Raw genomic sequence first — 16,194 nt, 5'->3', positions numbered from 1 at the left:
CATCACTTCATATTAGACATATAAATGTCCATTTCACAAGCCATCCAGAGTTGAAAATTTTGAATAAAATCTTAGCCCATCTACACACACGTTAGAAGAACTGCATACTGAACACATTTTAACATTCTCCTGATTGATCAAGGTACAATCCTGTGCAGCAATGTGCCACACAAGCCTGAAATGTGTTAGTTACATCTCAGCTGGAATGCAAGGAAACCAAAATCCTTGCCAGGGTTGTGTGTTCCTTATTGAGAACTATAAACATTCATGTAGCAAACAGCCCAAATTACCTGCTCAGAGTTTGCTTGCATTAATTTAAATTTCTAATCAGTGCACTACAGTCAAATTTGCACTCATTCAATCAAAGCCTACATTAAGAATTTGGAATAACAGTATCTATTTAAGACAATAAACACTACAATCCAAAATCACTGACTTCAAAATCATCCTATTACTGTAAATAGAAAACAGTACATTTGCAAATGTTTATTTCTTTTCAGCCAGAAACAGTTTCCTGTAGCAAAGGCAATAATTAATTGTTTTTAATTGCATTAGGCAATTCTACTTGTAGTGGGAGTAAGCTATACTTAGAATCACTGTAATTGTCAACAATACAAACCGACTACAGTACAAACAGAAACTGCTACCTGGTAATTTTCTGTGGCACTCAAATGTTGTCCCTAGGATATTTTTGAGATTCCCATTGCTTCACGTAAGAGACCTCAAGTGTAACTAGCATGGAGATCTTACAAGGTTGTTAATTCAAAAGAAATGCAACTATTCTTGACTTAAACTTTTCTTTAATGTATTTTGCTGCTGAAAACACAGTTTAGTTGCATATTTGTCACCTTCCTCAACAGACACTAGAATACATCCTGTCCTAATTCTAGATAAGGGCATTTAATCTGCAAGTGAAGTCTGAATTTAGTGTACACTCAATTAGGAAATATCAGTTCAATATGTACAAATTTCACAAACCAACCCTCTCATGGATTAATGATCACAATTTCCATGCTGAATACATTTTTCCACAAAACTTACAATCAGGAATTTCTCATTGGCATCATACTACACTAGCCCACGGTGCAACATGATGCAAGGGAATTTCCAGTCATTTTCTGATCCCACCCAGACTATCAAAGGAGAAAAACATTCACACATTACCTTATGGCAGCACTACACAGCGCTTACTGATCATCTTAAAAAATGCAGAGGTGGTGAAAATCCAAAGGGAAAAAATTAAGCTTGAAGGAACATTTTTAAAATAATGGTGAAGGAGATAGTTTCAGTTAAGATCACATATTATGTTCAGAGTATTGACAATTCAAACCTTAACCACCAGCATTATAGCATAGCATTTAATGTCCTCATTCCCGATTGCAAGTCAGAATTTTGACCATGCTGTCTTTCCTCAGTTGCTTGACTCAAAAGATCCTGACTTTGGTCCTATTGGCAAGGTCATCTGAAAATGAATAGCCACTTTTCCTACCCAAATTTCTTCCATATGACTCAAGTCTAGTCACTAGACCCACCAACATCCCAGCAGCATTAATTTTAAATGTATTTTTATTGAAGATTTTTCACAACAAATAACTCAAATTCTCAGATTGAAAATGATCTTGCTGTATTGTACCAAACAAATACATGTAAGAAACAGAAAAAGAAGAAACATTTATCAACACAGTTGCTTCAGATTATTCATTATATCCAGCACCTCCCATCATACAAGTAATGAAAGAATATATCCAAGAGCAGAGGGAATCAGAAAACACGATACAGCCACAATTCATTCAGCAGTGCTCAAACAAGTTAAAAGTGACAGAGTTACAGAACTTAAGTCTTCAAAATAGCCGATGCCATTGCTTATTCAACCATATAAAATACAGGATATTAACACAAGTAAAATGGTGGTTAAACCACCAAGGATTTTTGCACCACACTTAGATTGATACCAAAGGATGCTTTCCCCATTGCCAGCCACCCTGGAGGCACCATGGATATAATACACATCTTTCCCATGATATATAGTTTGTCTGTACTATAACAGGAATTAATCAGAGATTCTATAACCTTAAAACAACAAATACACAATCTGCAATCCCAAAAATTTGAAGGGGCGTGGTGTTCTTCACCCACTATGAGGGCTCGTAGGGTCCTTCCCACTACCTTCACATGAAACCACTTGCCTACACCTCCTGCAATTCTATTATTCATTTTAATCAATTCTGATAAAGGATATCAGGCAAAAACATCCATACCAGGATTACAAGATGGATAAAAATTGCAGTTACAACTTACACAACTCAGAAACAAAAAGCACATTGTGGAATGCATTCCACCAAGGACAGGTGGATGCCCTTGGATTCACCAGGACATCAGAATAACAGGAGAATATGCAAAAATTCACTACCATGTTCACTTGCAGGATTGCCCCGTCAATGTGATCAATCACTCAACAGGATCAATTAAAAGATGAAATTACAGGGGATACATTCAAGGATTAACAGACTTGGAGAATGACTCCAAACAGGATAATTGATCAAATTCACCTCAACAGTTCAATTACAGGATTGTTCCCATCAATATTAAAAGAAGCACAGTACAGGATCAACGCAAGGCTAGAGGGTGCATTCCAGGGCTAACAAGTCCTGATTTTCAGTGCAACAGGATAATAGGTGACAAATGCCTCATGCTCATACATCAATGCCAGGATAAAGGACAATATTACAAAATCAGGAGAATAATCACAAATTCAGGATTAATGATGAACTGCAGGATAATATAACCATCCATGGAACTTGAAAAGGCCAAAGCCACGACAGGATCATTGAGCAACATTCCTACAAGAGTTTCATCAACACCTTAGTACCTCTGCCATGTCATTGCCCCGGAGCCCTGGTAAAAAGAAACCTAGGCCCCAGCAGGTGGCAAAGCCCCGTTCATCTGTCTGCCTCCAGCTCTTCTCAATGAACAGAGGACATCATTACGCAAGACCAATGAAGAGACTTCAATCGATCCCAGGCCTTGAAGACTGAATATAATGTGCTCCATCGAGCCTGAAATGCCCAGCCTTCTAATCAAAATTGTGAAAAGCATAGCAATAGCCTGTGCCGGGAAGTCAAGAGCATTATCCACAACTCCACTCTCAATAATGGCTATCACCCCGATGCCTATGGCACTGCCAAAGCATTGGCCGCTCACCAGCAAAACCGCCACTACAGACTGGGCCCCATTCTGGCAGTCTCCGACTGTCTCACCAAACGAGGTCTCCCTGTCAAAGTTTGGCCAGGATCTTGCAGGGACATAGCACCCACAGGTTATATACATCAGGATTAAATAAGTAGCACCAAAGCTCATGAATATGCAGTCACTTCCCGCTACGGAGTAATCAAAGAGCTTACACAAGCTGTGATGGACTTCAGCTGCATAGGTGACTGATAAATCTGGCACAGCCTAACCTAACCTGAAGGTGAACACTGATTCCTACATATCCAAATACACTCATCAGAGAACAAAACATGAGCAAAATTTATTTCTACAGGAATAGAATAAAAATCAAAGAGGGGGAATTAATGATAATTTGCATGGAAGTAATCTGATTAGATCACAATGTGCAGTTCAGATCTGAACATTAGAAACAGGACAGTTTAGCACTGCAGAAAGTACAGAAAAGACTTACTAGAATGCTTACACCCTTAAGTGGATACAATTATCAGTTATGACAGAGGATCGAATTCTTCTTTGGGAAATACCAAGTGCAGACTCCATAGAGGTCTTTACCTAAACGAAGGCATTTGTTTGGAAGCTGTGGAGAAACTGTTCTCACTGATGGACAAATACAGAGCAAAGAAAAATGAGGAATTGCTTTAGTTGGGGAGTGACAGGATAATGGCAGTCAACATGGAGTGGTTAAAATAAACTACAATGAAGATTTGAAGAGACTGCATAAAAGAGGGGTTCATGATGTGGAGATGCCAGTGTTGGACTGGGATAAACACAGTAAGAAACCTCAACACCAGGTTAAAGTCCAATAGGTTTATTTGGTAGCAAAAGCCACTACGCTTTGGAGCACTGCTCCTTCATCAGGTAAGTGAGAGTTCTGTTCACAAACAGGGCATATAAAAACACAAACTCAATTTACAAAATAATGGTTGGAATGCAAGTCTCTATGGGTAATCAAGTCTTAAAGGTACAGACAACATGAGTGGAGGGAGCGTTAAGCACAGGTTAAAGAGGTGTGCATTGTCTCCAGACAGGACAGTTAGTGAGATTTTGCAAGCCCAGGCAAGTCATGGGGGTTACAGATAGTGTGACATGAATCCAAGATCCCAGTTAAGGTCGTCCTCATGTGTGCGGCACTTCACTATTAGTTTCCTCTTAGCGACTCTGCATTGTTGTGTGTCGTGAAGGCTGCCTTGGAGAACACTTACCCGAAGATCAGAGGCCGAATGCCCGTGACCGCTGAAGTGCTCGTCAACAGGAAAAGAACACTCTTGCCTGGTGATTGTTGAGCGGTGTTCATTCATCTGTTGTCATAGCATCTGCATGGTTTCCCCAATGCACCATGCTTCGGGACATCCTTTCCTGCAGCACATCAGGTAGACAACGTTGGCCGAGTCGCAAGAGTATGCACCATGTACCTGGTGGATGGTGGTCTCACGTGAGATGATCCGACACGTCCTGCAGAGGTTGCTCTTGTCAGAGTGTCAGTGCAGACTTAATGGGCTGAATGGTGTCTTCTGAACCATAGGGATTCTTTGATATCAGCTGTGGTTAGGACTACATATTCTGCTGACAAAAAGTCCATTTCTGGTTCGGAAACACAACTGCATGAAGTGTACAAAGGATGGTCTTAAAATTGCCTGTAAATGTAGTCTCCAAATTTAGGTCTCTGCCTGGCCGATTGAGGAACTGTGCACATATACACACGTGTGCGTAACTTCTGGTTCACCCGGCTGCCATCCACGACTGTCCAAAGCATTTATTCCGACCTTCCTCCAAAGAGGGGTTAGCAGAGAGGGAAGAGAAATAGAGGGCAGAGACTTACAAAGTATAAACGCCAGCAGAAACCAGTGGGCCAAATGACCTGTTGTATGTGTCATTAATTCATAGCATGAAACAAATTTGAGGGCGGGGGGCAGTAGTTTAGTCAGCAGTCCCATCCCATTTATGACTACTATTGAAATAAACACATAAGAACACTGAGTATTAGGCTTAGCTACCCCACTATTCAAGGCATTATCATAATCTATGAAACAGTCAGCCAGCAGAATCCAAAAGAGTGGACACACACTGGAACTAGAACATACAAATTAAACTTTTGTTGCCCTCCACACCTCACCCTTTGTAAACTTTGCTGAACAGAAATAACCACTGCAGAATATGTGAAACACAAAGCACTTTTCAAACAAATGTTAATTGTTTCATGATAGCATTTATTCTATTTCTAACAGCCTCAGTGATGCCACATAAAAAACAAAAGCTGTTTTTCCGCTCCCCCCCCCCCCCCCAAGTTCACAAGATATACTTGATCATATTTTTCAAACAAACTTCAAATACATGAAACTTTGAGTAGCTGCTTGGCAGATATCTCCATGCAGATGTAGAGAGTTCACACATTATTCTATGCAAAGACGTAATCAACACAAGCAGATTTAAACTTTTTTTGAAGGCAAATGCTTTTTAGTTCAAAGATAAAAAGACCTATAACTTCTGTATTAATAACATTTCTCAATTACCTCTTTCCATTAGTTACTTGCAATAACACAAAATGATTACACTTGAGCAATGCTGTTGAAATTCCCAATTTAGTTATTCACACATTCAAAAATAGGAGCTCACTTCAGTCCGTTTCCTTCTCTGTTAAAGACAGTTATGCCAAACAAAATACTTGCTTACAACTCCAATGCTGGCAATATGATGAAACTCTGTAGAACAAGAATGTTTAAGACTACCACACAGCAACACCCCTGACTGACAATTGTCAGATATTTCAGGAATCACATTGAGATAGTGTATTTGAAACCATTAATATAGTTAATATATTCAGCTACCATTGCACTTTTCATTATCCAAAATCAATTACCAACTGCATTAACCCTAAACTAACATGGCCTTCAACATCACCCCCCCCCACCCTGCCTTTGCACTGACATTATTCAAATGCTCAACAGGCAAAATGCACTAAGTCGTTTTCTTTGTTTTAGATCTGAAAAGTAATCAAGATGAAATTACTTGCAAATCAATAACAGCAACCCAGTATTAAAGTGAACCAAACTTACATCAAAGCCAAGGTGGCTGATGTTGACTTTTTTGATTCTCTCACTTTTGAGAATTTTTTATTGATTTGCAGTTAATTTCTTTACTGCAACAGCCCCATACTGCTACACACAATCAGCAATCTAATACATCTTTCCAATGGTTATTGTCAAAATTTAATTTATTTTTCCACAGGCTAAAGCCAGGACTACTGCAGGTATCAAACTCCAGACGTGACATTGAGGGGAGGTACTGCATGGTATGATGCCAATGCAAAATGATTGGACTGCAGTTCAGCCTCAGTCTGCTATTAGTTGACTGCAGCCACTTCAACAATTAAACTGCTGCAGTTGCATCTACAACGATGGTTATGCAGCGATTAAAGTACCGCGCTACCAAATCCCTCCATGGCAAGTGGTGACTTTGAAATTCAATCTAGTAATTTGGTCTGACAAGGAAATATGATCTTAAGAACTGCCAGATGGTTGTAAAATCTTAACTGATTCACCTATGCTCTTCAGGGAAGTGAGTGAATCCATGATGGAAAAGTAGTACTCTGGAATCTGACCAGCACATGACTCTTGTGTACGTTATGCGGCTGATGGATAATACTTGTCCTTGTATGTTAATCACTTGTAGAGAGAAAGGAAAAATCACAATCTGGACAACTGGGGCTGACCAGATTAACCTTGCCAGTGTCATCCAAATGTGAAAAACAAAAAATGGCCTCAGTGAAGTGAGGCAAAGCTGATATCAAGTTCCTAAAGCATATTGCTACTGACTCCTGCTAGGAAACATGCACATGCGAGAACAGGACTGATATTCCTATAGTTAAATAGTTGCTGATACTCATTGCCCCACAATAGTTTTGGGAGGCTGCAAGCAGTGAAGAGTTCAGGTATTTGTAAGGAGGGAGGTTGGAAATCTAAGCACTGTGGGGAAAGCACAGAGGCTTGGTGTGTGGCTGAAAAAATGGAATGGAAAACAAGGAAGAATTTTCCATCACTGGTTTACTTAATTTGATCAGTGTTGTGCAAGCACTACCACTGCAACCAAGAAAAGGAAGAATTTAATTGTGCACAGCCTGTAATAGAGTAGCTTTGCCAGCACACAGCTCTCCACTGTGAAGACTTGCTTACTTGCATGACTGAACCCTTAATGATGCCTATGTAAAAGATGAATGACTTCTGGTTTTGAAGCTAAAAGACAAATTTCAATTCTGGAACATTTCTATTGCAGTTGAGGGATATTATTGAATCTAAACTATTTGATTAGCTGAAAGCAGACAAGCTAATGACCCACTCGGTCAGCTAACTAATCTTTGGCTGATTTTTCAGCATTTCTGCATGGATGGGAGAGAAGAAAAAGCATGACTGTTTTCTCATCGGCCAGCATGAGAATACTTTACAATGGGAAAACTCAACTACCCTCACTGATCAAACAAATTTCATTCAGTATCAGAAAACAAACTTCCTGAAGTGTCAAAGGGACATCCCAATAGTTAGCAGCATAATGTTTAATCAGTTTAATTACCCTTCACTATCCTCTAAAACTCATGAGATGGCAAGCAGAAATCACAGATAATGCCAAATCTAAAAAATTTGATAAGGCAAAAGGTTTTAAGACCAAAGAAACATGGTACAGGACGTCATTCAGCCTCTCAAATCTGTGATACCATTTAATTACATCTAGGCTTATCCACATTAGAACTGGCCTCCCTTAAGGCTTCTCTCATTTTACTTGGGGTCACCGCAATGTTGGTCTCCAGCTCCTCCTATCAGTCACCCAATCTTATCCAAGCACCCTGCCACTGTATCTTTCCATCTGGTCTCAGGCCTTCCTCTTCTTCACTCGCCTCACCAAATAGCTTCACTCTCTGCTTAACATCTCATTAGTACCCAGTCACTGTTCAGCTCTTCTTAATATTGCCCTAGTCTTTGCACTATATAACAAAAGCAGTCTCACAATTTCCTTTCAGTTTCAGCAATACTTTTCTCCATCACATAAACCACTGTACTTCTTTCCTCAGCACTGCATGCCTTTTAAAGACAATATACTTTTCCTGAACTCTGGTGCTCAGAATAAATTGCATGAGTTAAGATGTGGCCTGACCAATTAGCAATTCTCATGTTAACCCCATGTTCTACTTATAACACAAAGAGGATGCAACAGACTGATATCATAGAATGTGTGGCACATTAAGTATTGCATGGCTGAAGAAACAGCCACTAGGAATTAAAGTTGCTTCACGTAAAAAAAACAGGAATAACATTATGATTAATCATGCCCTAACTACAATGGCATGTTAACTAAGGCAAATCTATTATCAATTAATTCCCAGGAAAGTAGAGACATTAACAGAATTTTCTGTTAAATAATTTCTCTCTGCCAAACTAATGCAGTACTAGAAAAAAAAATGTCCTTTTTGCAAGAAAGGTGCAAAATTCAATACTGGTTCTCTGGAAATGGTTATCCATTCAGTGCCTCAGGTGTGTAAACCAACTAAATTCCAGAATTCATCTCTGACTTATGCTCATCTGGTTAGTTCACAGTTGGTGAACATATAGAACAATACAACCAGATCTCAGGGCCACTACAACGCACTAGTCTTCACAGCACCCTATCCCTACTTACCTCCCTCAGCAACCTTCTTTTATAACCTATAGGATTAAACTTGTTGTAATCTACCTTTACCTCATTTTCTCAATCTTTACCTCCTTTTTTGTGTCTTATGATTTTCAGTCTTGGTACTGATCTGTACAGCAACTATTGCCCTTCACCTACAATGTTCTCAGCAATAAGAATATTCTTTAAGAATATGCTTTGCTGACAAAAGTTATGACTAGAGATAAGAAGAGCAACATAGGATATGAGAAAGCAAAATAATTAAACGTGAGATAGTTTTTAAAAATGCAGTGAAGCAATGGTCTGCTGCTTTGGTAAAACTGCAAGATATGATTTTGCAATATCTAGAGCATTACTGAAAATGTATAATGTAGGGTGGGTGTGCTGTCACACCTTCCATATCATTCCTAATTGGAACAGCATTATACAATGAAAACATTGTCTTTTCAGAATTTAGATAGTCTCTTTAAATAGCAACTAACTATCAATATCTTGACAAAGAATTCAAAGCAGTAACAACTTTAGAATTCAGGTGCTGGACATAAATTACCGATTTGCGCTCATGTTTTGGCAGTCAACTGAAGCATTCAATTGAAATATGCTTTCTACTTTAGACAAGTCTTTACTACGGTACCTTCTCATAACATGTGAACCAATGGAGCCTAAAATCAGACACAAGATAGAAAGATATTCCTCTTAATGAAAGGACCGATATAAAGTAAATCAAAACGCACAAGGACAAATCACAAAGCTATATTTAACAATCTTTGTGCACTTTCATTTCAGCCAGTACTGCAATGCTGCTTCAAAAAAGTTGCATGTTATCAAGTGTCCTTTTCCAATTCATACATTTGCAATAAGTGACCTTATTTCATTTATTTTGCATCATTTTTGTTAACAGTTTGAAAGTCTGCTTTCCAGCCACTTGATTGCTCCGGAGCCGTACGGAACTAAGACATTCCAGATTCAATTGTCACCTTGTGCTAAGTTTTCTTAATAATGGTAGCAACTGGTCTTAACAGATTGTGGACTTGAAGAAGGGGTTAAATAAATAACAACCAGGTTCGTATTTGATCATTATCAAGGGGCCGCAACCAGAAGGGTTGAATGAAGGCAGCATTTGGCTTGGTATTCATAATGCTTCCTACTTCTACCAACCTCCTATCAACGGATAAATAGATTACTGCCAAATATGCTTAAGCAATGAAGAATAGCATCTTAAACAAAATATTTAAGGACCCACCAAAACCAAAGATGGGAGTAAACTCTGTGAAGGGAAGAAAACCATCTTTTTAAAATGAGTTTTAGATGTAACGAGGCGGGTAGAATTAGGGACCTTGCGGTGAAGGATCCTCTTGGGGAGAGTGATCATTGTATGGTGGAGTTTCTGGTGCAGATGGAGGAGGAGAAAGTGGGTTCCCAGACACGCATCCTTTGTTTGAACAGAGGGAAGTACGGTAGGATGAGAGAAGAATTGGCGAATGTTGACTGGGGGAGCGCGTTGGAAGGTAGGTCTGCTGAGGAGCAGTGGAGGATCTTTAAGGAGATCTTTCTTGGTGCTCAGCGGAAATTTATTCCGATGGTTAAAAAGGACCGTAGGAGGAGGGGTAATAAGCCGTGGATAACGAAGGTGGTGAAGGAAAGTGTTAAATTAAAAGCGGAGGCATTTAGAGTAGCTAAGAGTAGTGGGCGAGAAGAGGATTGGGAGAGGTTTAAATGTCAACAAAGATTGACAAAGAAGTTGATAAAGAAGGGTAGGAGAAATTATGAAGCTGGGCTAGCGCTTAATATAAAAAAGGATAGCAAGAGTTTTTATAAATATATAAAAAGGAAGAGGCTGGCTAGGGTGAACGTTGGACCCTTAGAGGATGAGAGGGGGGACTTAGTGGTAGGGGATGGGGAAATGGCTGAGGTCTTGAATAACTTTTTTGTTTCGGTCTTCACAGAGGAAGACGTGAATAATTTGCTGGGTGTTAGCGATGGAAAAGTGGTAGGACTGGAGGGTCTCAATGACATTATTGTTACTAGAGAGGCGGTGCTCGACAGACTCGAGGGACTGATTGTAGACAAGTCCCCAGGACCGGATGGAATGCATCCGAGGGGAGGGGGTTGAGCTATGAGGAGAGGCTGAATAAACTAGGCTTGTACTCATTAGAGTTCAGAAGAATGAGGGGAGATCTCATTGAGACGTATAAGATGATGAATGGGATGGATAGGATAGAGGTGGAGAGACTCTTCCCGCTCAGAAAGGACAGCAGGACTAGGGGGTACAGCCTCAAGATAAAGGGGGAGCGGTTTAGAACAGAGTTGAGGAGGAACTTCTTCACTCAAAGGGTGGTGAATCTCTGGAATTCTCTGCCCGATGAGGTAGTGGAGGCTGCCTCGCTAAATATTTTTAAGACGCGGGTTGATGGGTTTTGATAAGCGAGGGGATTAAGGGTTATGGGGAGAGGGTGGGAATGTGGAACTGAGACATGACAGATCAGCCATGATCTTATTGAATGGCGGGGCAGGCTCGAAGGGCTGGATGGCCTACTCCTGCTCCTATTTCTTATGTTCTTATAAGAAATCAGGATATGAACCAAGAATCTTTGTCTATATATCCAAACTGCCAACAGGGGAAATGTATTTTTAAAAAAATCATAAAACAGCAATTTGACAAGAGTTACAGACTAATTTCCACGAGAAGATGTGCAGCCAAACTACTCATCACCAACATACATGTCTCCACTAGTATCCAAAGTGATTAAAAACAGTGAAAGTGTAATGCCAAATAACAATTTGCAGTAGACCATGCCGCCAAACACCAATTCCATCACTGCAAGTAAAATAGAGCCAACTGTAGAACAGCACTTGCCCAACTGGCATGAGCAATTTATTTTAATCATATTTGCAAAATGTTTATGATTTTTGCATTGTGCCACTCACTAGCCTCTCTTACATATGCACTGCAGCATACAGTCTAATACAATGCAATTTATAGTTTACTTTTCTTATTCTCATTTTGCTTCCTGAAACAATCCTGAATCCGAGCACTGCAGATCTCACTCGGACAAGGACCAATAGTAGGAAACCGTAAGAATTCAATTTTACTGCAGATCCCCAGCGTCCATCAATACTGAAAGCTGTCAAGGATAAATTATAGCTAGCTGAAAATGACTTAGAAAGCAAATCACTTCTGGTAAAATGCAACATTTTGAAGGTATTAGAATACGCATGTTCACTTGTGTATGCAATATACAAACAGAATAACTCACCTGACCAGTGTGATTTAACTAAAATGTACAAAACTCAAATCAGATTTAAACTAAATCTAAACCATTTACTTAAATCTGGCATCCCACAAGAAAACAATTACAAAAGTCACTGCCCTTAGAGACCTTTGTTACTTCAGCAACAGGGAATGGACTGTGAAGTCATTGTGAGCTTGGCAACCACACAATGGCGTTGGGTCACCTGGACAAGAGGGGGGAGTACCAATCCTGACACTGGCACACTATCCAGCACTAAAACCTCACCACAGGAGGCTGGACAGTAAACTTGCAACAAACAATCCAGTGAGGTTTACTTCAATATTTTAAAGTTGGAGTGAGGTGGGGAGAGATAGAGAGGCACGAACTCGAGACTCCCAGTCTTCTGACTGTTTAAATGTCCAAGGTGGATAATTATGTCCTTAGAGAACTCAGTAGGCATCCTCTTCACACTGTATTTGAGAAACCTTTCCCAGCACAAAAGTTAGTTCCCTGATTAATGCCACTGCTCAAAAGTTATCAATCTGCTGGTCTGATGGCCTTAAGAAGGGAAGTTAACACACAAGGGAAACAAGGGGCGAAAAACTGAGGTGGTGCAGGCCTAGCCCTTACCTTTCAGAAGTGGCAGGGGATTCAGGTCGACAGATTTGCCGTGGATCTTGTACTGTGAGGAGCTCTGCGAGCGCTTCTGCTTGGCCTTGCGAACGGATTTCCGAGAGAATCCGTCAATTTTCTCCACTTGTGTGGTGGCACTGGGTGAGGACATATCCCCTCAACCCCCTAAACTTCTCCACCAAGCCGGGTCACCTCACCTCAAGGAGGAAGAGCAAGGGGGCGGGGGGGCAAGGGGGGAGGGGAGGGGGTTGCGGGAGGGCAAGGGGGGAGGGGAGGGGGTTGCGGGAGGGCAAGGGGGGAGGGGAGGGGGTTGCGGGAGGGCAAGGGGGGAGGGGAGGGGGTTGCGGGAGGGCAAGGGGGGAGGGGAGGGGGTTGCGGGAGGGCAAGGGGGGAGGGGAGGGGGTTGCGGGAGGGCAAGGGGGGAGGGGAGGGGGTTGCGGGAGGGCAAGGGGGGAGGGGAGGGGGTTGCGGGAGGGCAAGGGGGGAGGGGAGGGGGTTGCGGGAGGGCAAGGGGGAGGGGAGGGGGTTGCGGGAGGGCAAGGGGGGAGGGGAGGGGGTTGCGGGAGGGCAAGGGGGGAGGGGAGGGGGTTGCGGGAGGGCAAGGGGGGAGGGGAGGGGGTTGCGGGAGGGCAAGGGGGGAGGGGAGGGGGTTGCGGGAGGGCAAGGGGGGAGGGGAGGGGGTTGCGGGAGGGCAAGGGGGGAGGGGAGGGGGTTGCGGGAGGGCAAGGGGGGAGGGGAGGGGGTTGCGGGAGGGCAAGGGGGGAGGGGAGGGGGTTGCGGGAGGGCAAGGGGGGAGGGGAGGGGGTTGCAGGAGGGCAAGGGGGGAGGGGAGGGGGTTGCGGGAGGGCAAGGGGGGAGGGGAGGGGGTTGCGGGAGGGCAAGGGGGGAGGGGAGGGGGTTGCGGGAGGGCAAGGGGGGAGGGGAGGGGGTTGCGGGAGGGCAAGGGGGGAGGGGAAGGGGTTGCGGGAGGGCAAGGGGGGAGGGGAAGGGGTTGCGGGAGGGCAAGGGGGGAGGGGTGGGGGTTGCGGGAGGGCAAGGGGGCAGGGGTGGGGGTTGCGGGAGGGCAAGGGGGCAGGGGTGGGGGTTGCGGGAGGGAGGGGGGGTGGTGGGGTGTGGGACGGGCAGGGGGAGGCGGGTGGTGGGGTGAGGGGGTGGGGTGAGGGAAGGGAAGAGCAGTACCGGCGGCAGGAGGGAAGTTTACAGAGAGACCCCCCCCCCACCCCACCCTACCCTCAGCACACCCCCAAGTCGGGCGAGCTGACCTCCTCCCCGGTCTGGTGATCACTCAGTGTCCGGAGGTGGGGAAGGGGGGGTTTTTTTGGGGGTGTGGGGGAGGGGGGGGGGTCAGAATCCGGGCTGGGGGGAGGGGCGGGGCCCCTCTCTCCTTTCAATGGCTTCAGGCGCCCATTAAATCCCGCTGGGCCGGGCGCTGTAGCTTTCCTCTCTGGGTAGGGGGCGGGGGGGGTGGAGGAGGTGGGGGGCCGATCCACCTCTCGAAGCAGATAATAAATAAAAGGATTTATAGTTTTAAAAACTAACTGTCACATTCCTCCGCCGGTCGCTCCTCTCTCACGCAGCCCGTGTCTGCGTGCGGCTGTTTGCGTTAATCTCTTCTTTTCCCCCCTCTCTCTCTCTCTCTTTCTCTATTGTGTTCCTCTTTTTTCCTTTTGTGTCAGCAGCAGCAGTTCCGCCGCCGGCCCGCGTCCATTTCCAATATGGGGCTGTGTGTGCGTCCGGATCCGAGCCGCGGGAGAGGCGGGGCTAACAGTCCTGCCCCACCCCCTCACTTCCTCCGCCCTCCCATTGGGCCAAACCCGGAGACGTCAACGGGCGGCAGCGCTTCCCCATTGGTTGAGGATGGCCCGTGACGACAGTCAGCTCCCACCCCGCTCCTCAGCCGTCAGGGTGACGTCACTCGGGCTGACGGCCGGCAGGTTCGGCAGTGTTGGGGGTCTCTCCTTCTGAGGTCAAGAGGTCACACGTATGAACCGTTGCTAGGCAGCACAGTAGAGCGGGAGGCTGTGTCTTGGGGAGTCCGGCGGCCCCGCGGTTAGCGCTGCTGCCTCACAGCGCCAGCGACCCGGGTTCGATTCCCGGCTTTGGGTCACTGTCTATGTGAAGTTTGCACGTTCTCCCCGTGTCTGCGTGGGTTTCCTCCGGGTGCTCCGGTTTCCTCCCACAGTCCAAAGATGTACGGGTTAGGTGGTTTGGCCGTGCTAAATTGCACCTTAGTGTCAGGGGGACTTGCTAGGGTAAATGCATAGGGTTATGGGGATAGGGTCTGGGTGGGATTGTGATTGGTGCAGATTAGATTGGCCAAGAGGCTTTCATCTGCCACTAGGGGTCAATTTAGCATAGCCACTCAACCTAACCCACGCAGGGCATAGTGGTTAGCGCTGCTGCCTCACAGCGCCAGGGACCCGGTTTCAATTCCTGGCTTTGGGTGGAGTATGTGTGGAGCTTGCACATTCTCCCCTTGTGTGCATGGGTTTCCTACAGGCGTTCCAGTTTCCTTCCGCCGTCCAAAGACGTGCAAGTTAGGGTAAACCAAATAAGCCCACTCAAATTAACTCAGGAGCAAAGTAAAAGGAGCAGCTCCCCAAAAGGAGGGGAACAGCCCAAACAGAACAGAAGTACAAAGGAAACTTAAAACATCAAATCATAATGTGATTATTGGAGTCTATAATGCAGTCCAGCCCCCGCGGTGCCTAACGGGATGTACAGGTTAGGTGGATTGGCCATGCCAAATTGCCCCTTAGTGTCAGGGACACTAGCGAGGATAAATTAATGGGATTATGAGGCTGAGGCCTGGGTGGAGATTGTGGCCAGTGCAGACTCGATGGGCTGAATTGCCTTCTTCTGCCCTGCAGAGATTCTATGATATTCTAGGTTGACTCCACTCCTGTTTTTGTCCAATGCACAATCTGCAGACTCTGCCACATGTGGGGGCAGGTGCTTCTTGACCTTTTTGATTTGATTTATTATTGTACTAGTATACTTTGAGAAGTATTGTTCCTTGCGCACCACACAGACAAACATAAGAACATAAGAAATAGGAGCAGGAGTAGGCCATCCAGCCCTTCGAGCCTGCCCCGCCATTCAATAAGATCATGGCTGATCTGTCGCTGCTCAGTTCCACTTTCCCGCCCTCTCCCCATAACCCTTAATCCCCTCTCCTATCAAAAACCCATCAACCCGCGTCTTAAAAATATTTAGCGTGTAAATATACAAAGTATAACATTCATGGAGGACGTAGAGCAGAAGAAAAGGAAAGGGTGCAGAATGTAGTCATAGCTAAAGTGTAAGGGAAGATCAATTTAATGCAAGGTAGGTCCTTTTAAAAGTCTGATGGAAGCAGGGAAGAAGGTGTTTTGGAGTCCATTGGTATGTGACCGTAGACTTTTGTATCTTTTTCCTGACAGAAGAAGGTGGAAGAGAGAATGTC

General features: G+C 44.2%; 1 protein-coding gene across 2 annotated transcripts in view; it reads right to left on the bottom strand.

Moving 5' to 3' along the window:
- Positions 1 to 14,501, bottom strand: part of LOC145352481 (serine/threonine-protein phosphatase 2A 56 kDa regulatory subunit epsilon isoform) — a 73,579-nt gene extending 59,078 nt beyond the window's left edge. The window contains exon 1 of one of the 2 annotated variants that reach the window (XM_080202393.1): positions 14,289 to 14,501. Coding sequence is in view for 1 of the 2 variants with exons in the window: in XM_080202392.1 (XP_080058518.1) it covers positions 12,747 to 12,900 (154 nt within the window). In the remaining variant the exon portion in view is untranslated. Of the gene's footprint in view, positions 1 to 12,746; positions 12,972 to 14,288 lie in introns of those variants that run through there. The other variant, XM_080202392.1, reaches the window with a different exon arrangement.
- Between the last annotated feature and the right edge of the window lie 1,693 nt (positions 14,502 to 16,194).

The sequence above is a fragment of the Carcharhinus amblyrhynchos genome, chromosome 14, assembly GCF_965287045.1.
Source record: "Carcharhinus amblyrhynchos chromosome 14, sCarAmb.v2.hapA, whole genome shotgun sequence".
NCBI lineage: Eukaryota > Metazoa > Chordata > Chondrichthyes > Carcharhiniformes > Carcharhinidae > Carcharhinus > Carcharhinus amblyrhynchos.
Note: the sequence above shows the minus strand (reverse complement) of the source record. Positions and strands in the feature narration are given on the sequence as shown.